Consider the following 16,310-nt stretch of genomic DNA (forward strand, 5'->3'; position numbering starts at 1 on the left):
TCCCGCGACCCGGGCCCCAGCTGGCGTGCCCCGCGCGCGACCCCTGCCCAGAACCCAGCATCTTACTGGGCCTGGTTTCTCCAGGGGTCTGGTGTGCTACTCGCAGTTCTGCCTGGGGCCCAGAGTCCCGAGACCCGGGCCCCATCTGGCGTGCCCCGCCCGCGACCCCCGCCCAGAACCCAGCGTCTTACTGGGCCTGGTTTCTCCAGGGGTCTGGCGTGCTACGCGCAGTTCGGCCCTGGGCCCAGGGTCCCACGACCCGGGCCCCGGCTTTTGTGCGCCGCGCGCGACCCCTGCCCAGAACCCAGCGTCTTACTGGGTCTGCTTTCTCCAGGGGTGTGGCGTGCTACTTGCAGTTCTGCCTGGGGCCCAGAGTCCCACGACCCGGGCCCCATCTGGCGTGCCCAGCCCGCGACCCCCGCCCAGAACCCAGCGTCTTACTGGGTCCGGTTTCTCCAGGGGTCTGGCGTGCTACGCGCAGTTCGGCCGGGGCCCAGAGTCCCACGACCCGGGCCCCATCTGGCGTGCCCCGCCCGCGACCCCCGCCCAGAACCCAGCGTCTTACTGGGCCTGGTTTCTCCAGGGGTCTGGCGTGCTACTCGCAGTTCGGCCTGGGGCCCAGAGTCCCGCGACCCGGGCCCCATCTGGCGTGCCCAGCCCTCAATATTTCTTTTTTATTTTTTTCTTACCAGAGAATATTTTTAGGTGAAACTATCATATTTTATTTACTTATTTTTCAGAAAAAAAAATCTATCCTAATGTGGAATATGGACTCTAGATACACAAGATGATCTTGAAAAAGAACAAAGCTAGAAGATGTATGTTTTCTGATTTCAAACCATATAAAGCTACAATAATTGAAACAGTGTAGTACTGTTCTAAAGGCAGATATATAAACCATTGCAGTTAAATAAAAGCCTAGAGATAAATTCTTCCATATATTGTCAAGTTATTTTTGACAAGGTTTTCACGAATATTTGGTGGAGGAAATAATAATCTTTTAAATAATATTGTTGACGAATAATAATTACATGAAAAAGAATAAAATTGGATCCTTACCTAACACCATATACAAATATTAACTCAAAATAGATAAAAGACCTAAATATAAATCTTAAGACTATAAACTTTTAGAAGAAAATCTGGGTCATAAAACCTCACAACATTGAAATTGGCAGTGATTTCTTGGATATGATTTCAATGGCACAGGCAACAGAAGGGTAATCAAACTTCCTAAAAATTAAAAAAAAAATTGTATATCCAAAGACAATGTAAACAGAGTTAAAAGTTACTGATAGAATGGGATAAAATATTTCCAAATATTATATCTGAAGGTATAACATTCCAAATAGAAATCCTAAAATTAGCAACAATAAAAGCAAACAATACCATTTAGAGATAGGTAAAAGACTAACATAAATAAGGAATCTCCACAGATAACCAGTCTTTGTTGTCTGTTGGATGGAAAATCTTGTTTCTCTGGTTCTTGTGTGTGTTACCTAATTCTTCTTTTTAGTTAAACTGTTTGAGTATTCTCTCTAGCGCTGGTTTTGAAGACATAAATTCCTTCAGTTTCTGTTTGTCATGGAAGCTTCTTATTTCCCATCTAATTTGATAGAAAGTTTTGTTGGGTAGGAAATTTTTGGCTGGAAGTTGTTTTCTTTCAGAGTTTGAAATATGTTACTCCAAGCCCTTCTGGCTCTCATGACTTGGTTTGGGAAGTCTGGAGTGATTCTAATTGGTTTGCCTCTAAATGTCACTTGGCCCATTGTTTTTGTTGCCTTTAAGATTCTCTCCTTGGCTTCCACATTGGTCACTTTGATAATTATGTAGTGTGGGGATCCTCTTCTCCGATCCTGTCTAAAGAGGGTTCTATAAGTTTCCTCTTGCTCTATGTTTGGAAAATTTTCTGCTATTACTTCCTTGAAGAGATTGTTGATCCCTTTGGTTTCACCTTGTTTTCCCTCCTCTATTCCAATTATTCTTAGGTTAGCTCTCTTAAAATGGGCCCATATTTCTTCAATGTCAGATTCCTGCTGTCGGATTTTTTTTTCTAATTTAGAAACTATGTGTTCAATTTTGGATTCCTCTTCTTTTAAGAGCGAGATTCTATTCTCCATGTGGTCTAATCGGTTGTTTGTACTTTGAATTGAGGCCTTTACTTCATTAATTGCATCCTTTATCTCTTTTTGGCTCTCTCTGATTTGTTTTCAAAACACCTCTATTATTTCTACAGTTATTTTCCTCATTTGATCTTCTAGAAATCTCTGAATTTCTGTTTTATTGGGTTCTGATGTTGTGGGGTTGTGGGCATTCATTGTTCCAGTGTTATTCCTCTTTCACATGACTTTGAAAGTTTATGCCTTCTCTGGGTTCTTCCCTTGGGTCACTACAACTTCACTTAAGGTGCTCTGGATCTCGAGTCTGTGGTATCTCGGTCCCCACTACTCCTTTACTAGGTTGTATCGCAGAGTCTCAGACCCAGGGAGTCAATCGAGGCTGCTTTAGACCATTGGGGGTGCCAGGTTGGGCATTCTCCTATGGTGTGATATCTCTGCCACCACCACTCCCCCACTGGGTCAAGTCCCTGGGAGTGCTGTACTGGGATTTCTTCTCTAGGGGCTGCAATTTGTCTCACCGTTGTTGAGTGTGCCAATGGAGCTGTAGTGGACTTGGTGAATTCGCTGCTGCTGTCGCTGGTGGCAATATGGCTCCACTGCCACGCCCTTGGCCGTGGGGCTGGCGTATTTCTTCTCTGTTTTTGAGCTCTGCTCTGAGTCCCTGCAGGGTGTGCTGAGCCCAGCCCCTGTGAGCTTTAGATGCTTCCTGCGCCAAAAAATCTGCCGAATCCCATTCTGCAGCGGCTCACCTCGGCTCGCTCTCCGCCGTTCCTCTCTGGAGCCTGGTTGGCTGTTGAGTGCGTTTGTCTGGAGCCATCCGGTGAGCTCGCCACTGCCGCCGGCAGTAAGGCGCTGCTGCTGCATCCTCAGGTGTGTGGCCAGTGTGTCTCCTCTGTGGCTCTGAGCTCCGTTCTGAGTCCCCCTCGTCTTTGGGGCCTGGTGCTGCAAGGAAAGATGGTGCCTGCCGCTCCAGCCACAGCACTGCGATCTGGTTTCTTTCTGGTGTCTCGTTTTTCCAGCCCTCTTTTTCTCTGTCCCTTGTAATTACATTTTTTGTTTTTCTGCTGATGGTGTTTTCTGACTGTGAAAGGCGCTAATTTTGTAGTAATAGAGATTGGTTGTTAGCAGGGCTCGTAAGCCCCGGTTTTCTCCATCGCCATCTTCCCAGCAATGTCTTTGTTTTACTCTTCCTTTTTCTCTCTCTAACAGGAGTCAGAATATTTAAATCACATTCCAGCAACCTTATTCAACTCCATTAACCTCTCAGGTTCTGGTTATCCAATAAAAGTGGGTTTCATTATAGCATGCTTCAGTAAGAACCCTTCTTGATGTAAGCAGTAGAAGTCCAGTTCAAATCTAGTTTATAAAGCAGAAAGTGGTAGTATGGGCTATTTGTGTCTTACATAGTGGCTTAAATATTATTATGTTGCTAAAAGGTCCAACTTCGAAAATGAAGTCTAGCTGGGTGTGGTGGCGCACGCTTGTAATCCCTGTGCTTGGGAGGCGGAGACAGGAGGATCGCGCAGTTTCGAAGCCAGCCGCGCTGGCATAAGAGACCCTGTTTCAAAAATATAAAATAGGTCTGGGAGTGTAGCCCGGAGGTAGAAGGGCTTCCAGGAACCCCAGTACCACACACACACAAAAAATGAAGTACAGTCTCCCCTACTGTCAGCCCCTAAGAGATTGTCTATTATGCCCACAGGAATGCTGAGGCCTTACTGTGACTACATAATTATTAAAATTTGCCATTAGCTGACTACTTCTTTCTTACTTTCACTTCTCTTCCACAGATATTTACCTGCAAGAATGCCCTAATAAAACTACTGCATACTATTCTCCATCTCAGATTCTGCTTCTAAAAAAAACCATTTTTCAAGAATAATGAAAATGTTCAATTGTCCTAGGCAAATGGGAGTCAAGAATTCAAGCATTGTCATATTTATCTCCAAACTTCCTCATCCTTCTTCATCTTCTGATTCTATGCTGATATAATTCTTACAGAGCTTTTTTGGTACAAAGTATTAGAGATGGTATATGGTGGCACCAAGTGTACATTATTGGCATACGATGAAAAGTTTTACCTTCTCTGCTTCAGAGTCCCTAGAAACTCCACCATTCCATGCAAAAAACTAAGTTGTCTTGTTTGGGTCAAGTGCCAAGACCTGAAACAAACACTGTGCCCAGATTCTTGAAGTCTTCTTACTAGTCTTTCTTAGTCAAGGAATATTGTTACCATATCATCCATAGAGTGGGAGCCTGACAGCTCTAGGAAGAACAAGATACCCAGAAGAGATCTAAAAAAAACCCCAGAAATCCACTTTTCATCTCCACCAGGAATAAAACTTACTAGGAATTTCCCTTTCTTCAACAATTTTTTTCTTGGAATAATTAGGAACCTAATTTTCAATTTGAGTCATTGAGAAGGAATCTCACTCAGGATACTAAGTTGAAATTTCTCAGAGACTTGGGTCTGCTTCTCCTCTGGCCCTTTTGCCCTGTGGAAGTAAAATACAGTCACAGTTCTGAGGCTATTGGCCATTACTACCTTCAGGAGCTGGTGAATTCATGCTAATGTCCACCATGGTTTAGCTTAACACTAGTTTAGGAAGCAATGGAAGCCAAGTAAATGGGAGAAGATAAGGCCTTAGCTAATGCATAAAGATTAAAGTTGCTTCATTCTCCTCTCCTAATCAATGGCAGCCAACCAGTCCTCTTGCTCCTTTAAAGATCTTTCTGCCTGTCTTTGTAAAAGCAGTGTGTATTACATTTTTTCTTAAATGGTGTTTTCGAAAGGGAAGTTACTTTCAATAGAATAAAGATTTTACTTTCCACTGCAACTGATCTCTCTTCCTCCAGCTGTGAAACTGATTGAGGTTCTTAAGGCTCTCAAGAAATTACTGCTCACAACCCTGTGATTACTTTCATAAAGGAGAAAAAAACTAATAGGAGGAAATATTTGATTACCCATGAAAAATTCTCTTTTTTGAATTTTCTTCTGAAATAATAGAGGAAGAGAAAGGGAGTGGGGGAAGTGTTGAAAGAATAGAGAACAAGGAACATTATTATATAAAATGAGGAATATTATTTCCTAGTGTATAAATATTCCTGGTCCCTTTCTCATTGCCTCCCCAGCAGAGCACAAGCTTCAGGAGGTAAATGAAAACTGGGAAAGACAAGAGAAGATGGACCATTAGGAAGGGAAAGGGAAAAGGAGAAAGAAGTGCAGAAGAGAAGACTTAATTGAGATTCGGAAAGCTGAAAGGAGTGGTAGTCCTCCTTTTGGAGGAGTTTCAGAGGGGCAGAAGACAGAAAACAGGTTTCTTAAAGGTGTATGAAGTCAGGCATAATGGTGCATACCTTTAATCCAGTACTTAAGAGACTGAGGCAAAAAGATCACAAATTCCAAGACAGCCTCAATATAGCCAGGCTTTCAGTGAGAGCCAGTTTCTGAACAAAAAAAATTAAAAAGGGCCGGAGGTATAGCTTGGAGGTAGACTGTCCCTGAGTTCAATCCCCAGTATCACAAAAAAAGTGTTTTACTGCTTTTAAGGTATATATTTCTCCCTTATTTTATTACATGAGAAAATTAGCACTCATCTGACTTACTTTCTGTTTCAGTCAAAGTCTAATTAGAAGAACAGAAACCACAGTATTTCAACAGAGGGAATTTCATGGCAGGAAATTGTGGCATGGATGATGGAAAAGTGGAGAATCCCAACAGGGCATGCAGAGACAACATAAAGATGGTGACAGGAAGTAGTTACCGCCTTCAGGTTTGGTGGGGAACTGGAAGGAGGTGGTGTAACTTCGGCTCAGCAGCCAGGGTATCTGGCAAGATCTAGAGCTAGAGTGGTGCTTGACCATCAGGAGCTCATGAAACAGAGAGGGACTGACTGTTGGGAGCTGGAGCCTCAGTGGGATGCAGACACTTTGTGGATTCCACTTGAAGTAGAAAGCTATGAGAAGAAACAGTTTTTTTCCCTGCCCCCATCCTCTAGTTTAGGTAAAGATACCAGAAATCAGAGGGCCAAGAAAAGCTGGCAAATATAATTCTCTTTGAAACATTGCAGGATAAGGGAAGAGTAGAGTACTCATCAGGGAGCAAAGAAGCAAATAACTGGCACGTGTTTTGGTTGTGTGTGTTCCTTGAATTCATCGTTATATGGAATAGAAGCAGGCCAACTTTTCTCTATGTGATTTATGTGTATTTCAAGAGGAATGGAGAAGGTCGGAATGGAGTACCTTTCTTTGCATATTACAAAGTGAAAAAGCAATAGTACTTTACTATGTCATAATTCCAGAGGCTGTACCAAGTGGTTTGCTGAAAGCTACCAAGAAAATCATGCTTCACTTCCTTTTTTCTTTTTTCTTGTGCTGGGAATGAAATCCAAGGGCATTCTACACCCCAAGCACAATTTTATTTTTTATTTGAAAAGAGGATCTCATGAAGTTACTGAGAGCCTTGCTAAGTTGCTGATTCTGGCTTAGAGCCTTAAGTCCTCTTGTCTCAACCTCCTAAGTTCTGGGATTACAAGTGTACACCACCATACCCGGCTCCCTCTTCTTATATTCTTTGGTTCCCTTCCAACTCCTCCAAATTTTTTAACCCGCTGCCCACATTATTACTCAATGAACCACCCTTGTGTAATTAGTCAGTTTTGATCTTGTAGTGGCGTTACCATCCTACCCTCTTTTAGATTTTTTTTTAATTTTTATTTTTTAATTGTATTGTAGTCATACATCTTAATAGGATAAAAGATGGTGGAGACATACATGCACACATCACCCAATTAGCCCTTACGTGATCCTCACCCCATTCCCTCCCCATCTCACCTACCCATGATTGGCTTAGTGATTGACTTTGATAGGTTTGTTTAAGTACATCATGTGCTTTAGAGAGTTTCCCTCTTCCCCCTCCCATCCCCTCAGTTATTATTTGCTCCTCTATAGGATCTCTTTTTTCATCTAGAGTTCCTCCTGTTACCCATTTCTACCTAGCTTCCTTTATGTTTTAAAGAATGATTAGCAACTGGGCATGGTGACACTCCTGTAATCTCAGTACCTGGGAGGCTGAGACAAGAGGATTACAGGCTTGTGGCCAGCCTCAGCAACTTAGGTAGGTTCTTTGATACTTAGTGAGGTCTTGTTTCCAAATAAAAAATAGGGCTGGAGAAGTAGTTCAGAGGTAGAATGAAGCTGGATTCAGTCTCCAGTACTCTCTCTCACACACACAGTACACACACATAAATGGATAGCAGCTTGGGGAGATGGGGAATGCTATATCCAGCTTTGATATCTAGCATATCTGACAAACTTTCATTCTATGTTTATGCACTTAGTAGCGAGGCCATATCTGCCTGAGAACAAGATTGAGATGGGGAATGCTATATCCAGGTTTGATATCTAGCATATCTGACAAACTTTCATTCTATGTTTATGCACTTAGTAGCGAGGCCATATCTGCCTGAGAACAAGATTGTCCTCTGAGCATTTTGGCATTTTTGTTAGATTTTCATTCCCAGTAGCTGTATGTTTAATAATTTAAGTGATTTAAGGTAAGTTTGATGCAGTCCAGCTTTATCATTTTTTAGTGTCATGGCTAGAAATAATAGACTTTGGAGCCACATTGTAAATATAATATTAATAACAGAATTTATAGGGAATGAGTTATAAGACTCAAATGAATATATATGTCTGCGTGAATACATACATGTATTTTTTATGCATTTTCAGCTCACATATACACACATATAAATCTAGCATATAGATAACATTCTATAGAATGAAGCCTTTTAATTGTCACTTACCCCAAGAGGCCACAAATAACACTATACAAGCCTACCAAAAGATATCACATTCATTTATTCTATTTTACCAAGTACCATGAAATGGCTTGTTGACTTGAAAACTGTAAGCAGATAACTGGTTAGTGCAAACATTAGTACACACTGGTTAGTACATCCCATGACTGGAGCTGTCTTTCAGATGTAGAAATTGTTTTCTTTTTCTAATATGTTTAGTTATGATTGGACCATTATATAACTTTTTTCTATACTTTTTGTGGTTAAAAATTTAAATCATTTATGGAAACATGTTTTTCAGTTGACCAATGATTAGCTAATTTCGGATTGAAAAGGAAACATATTGCCCCAAGGCTGCTGTTTTCATTTCCTCTTGTGAAGAAGCACAGTATAGAAGAAACACAGACACAACAAACGAACCTCTGCCACCATGGGGAACTGGGCTGTGAATGAGGGGGTCTCCATCTTTGTCATTGTAAGTACCAACAAGATATAAATGATTAATTTTTGACATGTCTGGGTTCTCTTGAAAGCTAGAATAGAACAAAGTCATTTGTTTGTTTGAGAAATTATATAAACAATTATCTATGTTTAGAGTTTATTCTTCCAAATTCCTGAATAGAAAGAATGTATCTAGAGTGCTCATTTCTCTCAGTTTAATTCTGAAATTTTGGGAGTACAAAGTCAGCCAGAGTTTCACCTTTTACATGAGCAAAAGGAACTTTATGCTAATGATCATAATTCTGTGTTGTTCATTCATTACTCAGAAGCAAATTTCTCTACTTTTTATGTGTTTAAACTATTAAAAAATACTCAATTGAAACTTGATACCATTTTCAAAATATAAAAGATAAGACTGGTCCATATTTGGACCTTTATTTCAGTAATGACAACAAAAATAAACCATTCTTAAATTTCTTTTTAAAACCAAGTACTATCCTTTCTCTGAAGTCTAAACTTGAGTTATTTTTAAGGCTTATTAAAATTTAAGAAATTTAAGTGTGATCTGGACTCCTACATGTAAAGATGTGGCTAATTTTTAATATACATTGATCTCTGTGTTTCTATAACATGAAGAATACAACTATGTTCTTAGATTGTGTTCTCAGCAAATCAGTCATGGACAAATTGGAAAGAGAGAAATGTGATTTTAATATAGACTTTTTAGTAGCTGTGGGAGCATGATATTAAAAAGAAAGCTTGTGAATATAACTTTTGTACAGATTTATTACAGAATACATGGCATCTTTTACTTTAAGAAATTGAAATAAATTAGTGGCACAAATAAAATAAAAACAACAAATATGTCAATATTGAAATATATTTTGTAAACTAGGTATGGTGGAGCATGCTACTAATCCCAGTACTTGGGAGGCTGAGACAGGAGAAGCACAGGTTCAAAGCCAGCTTCAGCAACTTATCAAGGCTCTCAGCAATCTAGTAAACCATGTTTCCAAATAAGAAATAAAATTGGGCTGAGGGTTAACTTAGAAGTAGAATGCCTCTGGACTCAGTCCCTAGTACTCTACCCTCAAAAGTACAAACAATGAGAGAAATACCAGCTATACTAATTCAATCTTCCTATTTTTATGGCCTTAAAACATATTTTATGCCAAACCATCATTGTACTGCAATATAGAGTTCTGCAAATTTGAACCTATGAACTAGATTTCTTATCACCATTTTAAGAGATATTTGCTATAGAAAATAAGATGTAACTATACTTTTAGCTTTCAGTACATTTCTTCCAGGAAATGACATCCTTTTAAATTATAAGCTCATATATTTTAAAGAGAAGACTCAGTTCAGAAAGCCAACGTTAGGAAGAATGAGAAAGTCAGAAAATGGAAAAATCACTTTAGCACCTTCTTCTTTGTAAAGTGAAATTATCCTCATGTATCTATAAAAATTCAATTAGCTAGGCCGGGCGTGGTGGTGCATGCTTGTAATCTCCGCTCTTGGGAGGCTGAGACAGGAGGATCACACAGGTTCAAAGCCAGCCTCAGCTACTTAGGGAGGCTCTCAACAACTTAGTGAGACCCTGTTTCCAAATAAAATATAAAATAGGTCTGGGAGTATAGCCCGAAGGTAGAAAAGCCCCTGGGTTCCACCCCCAGTACTACACACAAAAAAAGAAATTCAATAGCTAATATTAATGGTAACTAGTAATTTAATAGTTAACAAGCTATCACTATGTAGCTGAACCTTTTTTAGTGCCACCACCAGATAAAGTCAATGTTTGAGCTGAAATTAGATCACAGTGTGGAAAGTTTCTTTTGTATTCAAATCTTGGGACTCTTGCTCTAAGCTCACATTGAATATCCTCTCCTTCAGAGTTAAGTATGACTTAATAAGCAGAATGGAAGCCGTGACACATTAGCTGACAAGATTTTCCCTAGAAAGGGAAAGGTGACTGGCACCTGTGAGAGCATAATACCATGTCCTACTGGTAAGGGGAAAGCAATAGTAATATATTATTTTCCCTTTCATTTGACTAGTCAACTGCTGTGATCTACCTATCTAAAGCTAAGAAGGTTATCAACCTATTTAAGGCTATGAAAAAAGAGGAGGAATAAAGGAGGAAAGAATAGACATAATAATTTGTCACAAATTATTATTACTATTTCCAAGTGGTAAAATACTCATGGGGAACAATACAAGGTTAATTACAGAAAAGTGGTAGTTGACTGTGTTGCAGGAAAGAGCTGGCTGTGGACTGGTTCCACCCAGCATTGTAACTGTCTTTGATAAAAGCTGGACTTGGAGAAGTCCTGACCTTGATCTGACTCCAATGCTGTATAGAATCTACATAGTGAGATAGGAGAACTTCACACGACTCTTTCTGTTTGTGCAGCTGGTGTGGCTGGGGATGAATGTCTTCCTCTTTGTCTGGTACTACAGAGTTTATGATCTTGAAGATAAGTATTATTATACTCGAAAACTTCTTGGGGTAAGTATAACTTCCATCTCATCAAATATGGGACAGCTCACATTTCTAGTCAGACATTCTTTTTCTTTATGCCCTTTACTGTTTTAAATAAATATTCTGACCAACCCAAATACCACCATCTGCCTCATCACTCCCTCCCTCTTTTGCAATGTCCTGGGCAAGACACTCTCAATGACACCGCCAGTGGGCCCCAGTACCATCTTTCCCCTCCCAGGAACCATGGTACCATTTGGCTGAAAGGGGAAATCTAATGCTGACAATGGAATGGAAGGCCAGGTTTGAGTCATGCATCCATGGGTAACATATGTTGGAAAAGGAAGATTTTTCTATATATTGAAAATCATATGATTCCTACCTGCTGGAAAACCCTGCTCCTGGTGACATATTATAAAGTTATTTTCAGTAAGTCAGCCTCTCTCTGCATCTAGAGATCTTAAGGAACTTGGTCAAATGCCACACCCTTTCAGTAGGCCAGCAAAGTGAAGTCTCTTGAGTTTCCTTGGGTCCTTTAGTAAACTGTTTCCTTGAACTGTCAGGCTTCTTTATCAAAATGAAAATAATTACAACTGCATGGATGCTATCTTCCTTCAAAATACTCAACTGTTTTGCTGTAATGGGGATTGAACCCAGGAGTACTCTAGCACTGAATAGCACACCCAGCTCCTTTTATTTTAATTAGCAAGACATGGTCTTACTAAATTGCTGATGTAGGCCTCAAACTTGCAATTCTCCTTGCCTCAGCCTACAGGGTAACTGGGATTACAGGTTTACATCACTGTGCCTGGCTTGCAAATTCTTCAAACATTACAAAGCTAATAATTATAATGCCTAAGCATCACACCATACCAACTTAAGTTACTGTTAAGGTCAGTCTAAGTGCTAAGAAAACCTTGTTTAAAATCTTCAAAAGGCCGGGCATGGTGGTACACATTTGTAATCCCAACACTTGGAAGGCTGAGACTGGAGGATTGTAGTTTTCAGACAGTCTCAGCTACTTAGACCCCTTTGCAACTCAGTGAGACCCTGTTTCAAAAATAAAAAGACAAAAAAATAATAGGGCTGGGGGGTGTAGCTCGGAGGTAGTATGCCCCTGGGTCCCATCCTCAGTACTACAAAATAAATAAATAAATAAATAAATAAATAAATAAATAAATAAATATTCAAAAGCTCCAGTTTTGAGACTGAATTCTAGTTAATGATATGCATGCTTAAGTACTCAGGAAGATGTGAACTGAAGTCTGTAATTTACTTTGAAAGGAACTAAAGTGTAGGGGTGAGATGGATGAGTTGATTCATGGAGAGAGGGATGGGAAGCTATATATGTGATAAAGTAAAAATATGAAAATATAATAGGTGAAATCTGGGAGGTAGATAAACAGGTATTCAAAGTAAATATATCTGACTCTCTCCCTCCCTCCCTCTCTCGATATTCAGGATTGAACCCAGGACATTCTATCTCCCAGAAGAGTGGAAGACCCCGCCCTTTTTATTTTTTTATTATGATACATAGTCTTTCTAGGTTGTTGAGGCCAGCCTTGAACCTGAGATTCTCCTTCTTAGCTTCCAAAGTACTAGGATTACAGGCATGCACCAACACACCTGGCTCCACTTGTCTTTATGTTTGAAACTTTTCATAGTAAAAATTTGGACTGGAATAAAAGGCCAGTTTCAGATTAAAACGAAAGATCCTAGCAAGCCCTAAAAGAAAACCTTCTGCTCTGAAGGACCTTCCTTCCCAGATCTTTTGGAGTGTCTGGTGTAAGCCCTCATACCAGCAATGCTGGGAAAGTGGGAGTGAGGGTGTTTTGTGTTCACAGGAATCACTCTACTCCCTCTGCTTCCTCTTCCAGTCAGCTCTGGCCTTGGCCAGGGCCCCTGCAGCCTGCCTGAATTTCAACTGCATGCTGATCCTGCTACCTGTCTGTCGAAATTTGCTTTCCTTCCTCAGGGGTTCCAGTGCGGTAAGAACAAATATTTTATTGAGTTCCTCATTTTTTATTTCTTTTTTTTTGGGGGGTACTGGGGATTGAACCCAGGGGCATCCATTTCCAAGCTACACCCTCAACCCTATTTTTTATCCTTTATTTTGAAACAGGTTCTCACTAAGTAGCTGAGGCTGGTCACAAACCTGCGAGCCTCTGTCTCAGCTTCCCTAGTACTAGGATTACAAGTGTGCACCACCACAATCAGCTGAGTTCCTATATTTTTCAGAGGCATCACACAAAATGCCCTTCTTTAGGAATATAAACCACAAGTTCGTGTGGGCTTCAGATTCTGTAGAATATTCATGAGCCAAACCATGTCCTGTTCTGTGGATTTTTTTTTTTTTACTATATGATTTGCAAATCGAGCTTCCTCGGACAACTATTTAATCTAAAAAAGAAATTTTAAAAAGCAACCAACCAAACTGTATCTCAAAAATAGGAAATAAAATAAGCAGGCATGTGTGCATACACACACACACACACACACACACACACACACGTTTGTTTAAACATAGTTTTATGCTTGGAATGTTATATACAAAAATATATTTTGTATATGTTATATACAAAATATATTTTTATATACAAAAATATTTTAAAATATTATTTTATATATTTGTATATATTATATACAAATATATCTTTCATTTGTATATATATACATATACAAAAATATATATATATATATATGGTATGCATTTGAGAATTAATGTTTTGGTGTTATTTTAGTGAAAATATATGTTGTGTATAATATCCCAAATAGATGGAATCAATGAGAAAAGTCTCATATTGCAATGAAATGTGACTAAGAATTGTTAGTTTCATGGAATTGATGAGTACAGAGATTTTTCCTCTCACTTCAACACTTAAGTGAGCACCTAAATAAACTTCATTAAAAGGAAAAATCATTGAGTAGGAATAACACCTGTAACCTATAAAATGGTATGCAGCTTTATTGTATATTTATACAAAGATGAGAATTAAGGAATTTAATACTCAAATATAATACAAAGCAAAATTTTATTGGTCTCACAAAACATTACAAATGAAGAACTCTGAAGGTCAAAGAGATAAATTATATCAGGTGGGACAGATATGTAGAAAAGCTTCTTGAACAAGATTGTATTAAAGATGGGCATATAAGGACAAATAAGCACCTACAAGGTATAAATGAGAGAGAAAAGCTTCTACCTGGAGAAAATGGCATAGTAAGAAGCAAAATAAGTAGTGAGAAAATATTACTTATTAAAACTAGTTTCAGCAGCTGTGCTTGGTAACACATGCCTATAATTCCAGTACTTGGGAGGCTAGAGACAGGAGGACTGAAGGTCTGAGACCAACTTCAGCAATTTAGCAATACTCTCAGCAACCTATTGAGACCCTGTTTCAAAAAAGGGGGAGTTAGGGGTGTAGCTCATAGGTAGAATGCTTCTGAGTTCAACCTCCAGCACTAAAAAAAAAAAAAGCCTAGTATCAGAAAGACTTATGGTTTGCTTTGGATTTTTTTACCATCTCTGACCACACCAAAGAGAGTACTTGTGCAAAATTAGGGATAAATTCCTTCTTGGGTCCCACTCCACTAGCCCATCAGTGGCTTGTGACCTCTATTTTCCTTTAAGAAGATGTATGTGTTTCATAATAATAATATTTTTAGAGATACTTATTAAATTGAGATAATTTATGCAGGAGAATAGCCAACAAACTACTTTATGGGAATGTAAGGACTATATAGAATAGGTGTCTGAGATAAGCCTGGAGAAGAAATCTCAGATTTTGATGGTAAACTGGAATCTAATGAGTTAGTACTTCATTAGGCAATCAGAATATTTTGGAGGAGGAAAGTGAACTAAACTAGCAACAACAGATATAACTACTTTAACCTCCACCTCATGTCTCTTAGTCATAATAAATTAATCCAGAGAATTTTTTTATTAAGAACTTGCAACATCTAGTTTACTAATATAGGATTAGTAGCTATGGTTAAGGTGAATTCTCTCTTACCTGTGTCTTTACAAATGTCTTTTCATCCTAAACCTGCTGCTAAAATTGGACTTTGAAAAGTCTACTTGGGAAAGATGGAGTGGCTCAACATGCATAATACCCTAGGTCCCATCCCCAGCACTGAAATCAATACATCATTCAATAATCGACAAAAAATACCCCAACACATTTACCTTTACTTCATCAGAACAACAAATCAAAAATAATATGAATGCTGACAAACATTTTATGATACTCTAAAAAGAGTTATGACCTTTTTCTCTAAACAACACTGAGAAATTTCCTTTATTTAAGTCACAAATTGTGTTGCATCAAGCTGTCTTGAAAATGGATATCCAAACAAAACCAAAACCTAACAACCGAATTTAGTATTAGACATCAGTTACAAGGGGTTCCAAACAATCTCCTCAACCTAAGAAACCACTGAGTTGGAATTGAACTAGATTAAAATTTTAACAGATGAGCTATCTACTGTAAGGAGCAGTGTTTGATACAGAGAAGGTGTCCAGTGAACACTTCCTAAATGAAGCCTATGCACTGTAGCTTTATGTTTCTATAAAGACACAATTATTTTTACTCTCTCTATTGCCTTTTGAATACTATTTATTTATTTATTTATTTATTTATTAGCACTGGAGATTAAAACCAGCGACGTTGTACCTCTGAGTTATGCTCCCAGCGCTATTTTATATTTATTTTGAAACAGAGTCTCACTAAGTTGTGGAGGTCCATGAACCTGCAGTCCTCTTGTCTCAGTCTTCCAAGGACTGACTGGGATTACAGACTGTGCCACCATGCCTGGTTAATATTTTCCATTTAGAGGAAGTAAAATCTGAAAAACAGGCAGTGTTTCCACCAGGGTAACCGGTTAGGAAATTCTTGTTACCCCACAACCTCAAATTGCACTGCAGTTGAGCTCCCATGACCCAGGAGCAGCATATGTTGTAATGGGAGCTTTTAGGGTAATTGTGGCTGTAGAGTGAAGATTCCCAAGAGTATCTCTAATAAGGGTAAAATACAGCTGCTCTTTAAAACTCAGGGAAGCTCAGCTCTGTAACCAAATAGCTCTATATGCAAAAAGAATATATTTTTAAAACCAGCTGCAAGTAACAATCTTTCAGACAGGGCACATCCTTCCTCCTAGGATTCCCAACCTAAAATATAAACTTTATGCATTTGGGATTAAAATGAGTGAGTCTGCTGTGACTTCACTGAATCTGTTGTATATCGAGCAAGTGAGGTGGGAACAAAATTCAGTGGAAGTGCTATGAGGTGTATTGAGTTGAAACTCAGGTCATCGTGGCCACAGAGGCAATTCATTCTTCTTTGTGACACCTACAGTTCTTAAAGCTGCACTGTTGCGCCTGGCGTGGTGGCGCATGCTTGTAATCCCCGCACTTGGGAGGAGGAGACAGGAAGATCGCGCTGGTTCGGAGTCAGCCTCCCTGTCTTA

The 16,310-nt window shown here is 39.3% G+C and overlaps 1 protein-coding gene across 1 annotated transcript in view; it reads left to right on the forward strand.

Annotated features, from left to right (window-relative positions):
- Nucleotides 1-8,351: 8,351 nt before the first annotated feature.
- The window catches only part of CYBB (cytochrome b-245 beta chain), a gene marked incomplete at both ends in the record, with an annotated part of 42,452 nt that continues 34,493 nt past the window's right edge, over nucleotides 8,352-16,310 (forward strand). The window contains 3 exons of the mRNA XM_080719299.1: nucleotides 8,352-8,396; nucleotides 10,776-10,871; nucleotides 12,722-12,832. Of these exons, the coding sequence (XP_080575425.1) occupies nucleotides 8,352-8,396; nucleotides 10,776-10,871; nucleotides 12,722-12,832 (252 nt within the window). The remainder of the gene's footprint in view (nucleotides 8,397-10,775; nucleotides 10,872-12,721; nucleotides 12,833-16,310) is intronic.

Source organism: Muscardinus avellanarius, assembly GCF_963383645.1.
Source record: "Muscardinus avellanarius genome assembly, chromosome: X".
Taxonomy (NCBI): Eukaryota; Metazoa; Chordata; class Mammalia; order Rodentia; family Gliridae; genus Muscardinus; species Muscardinus avellanarius.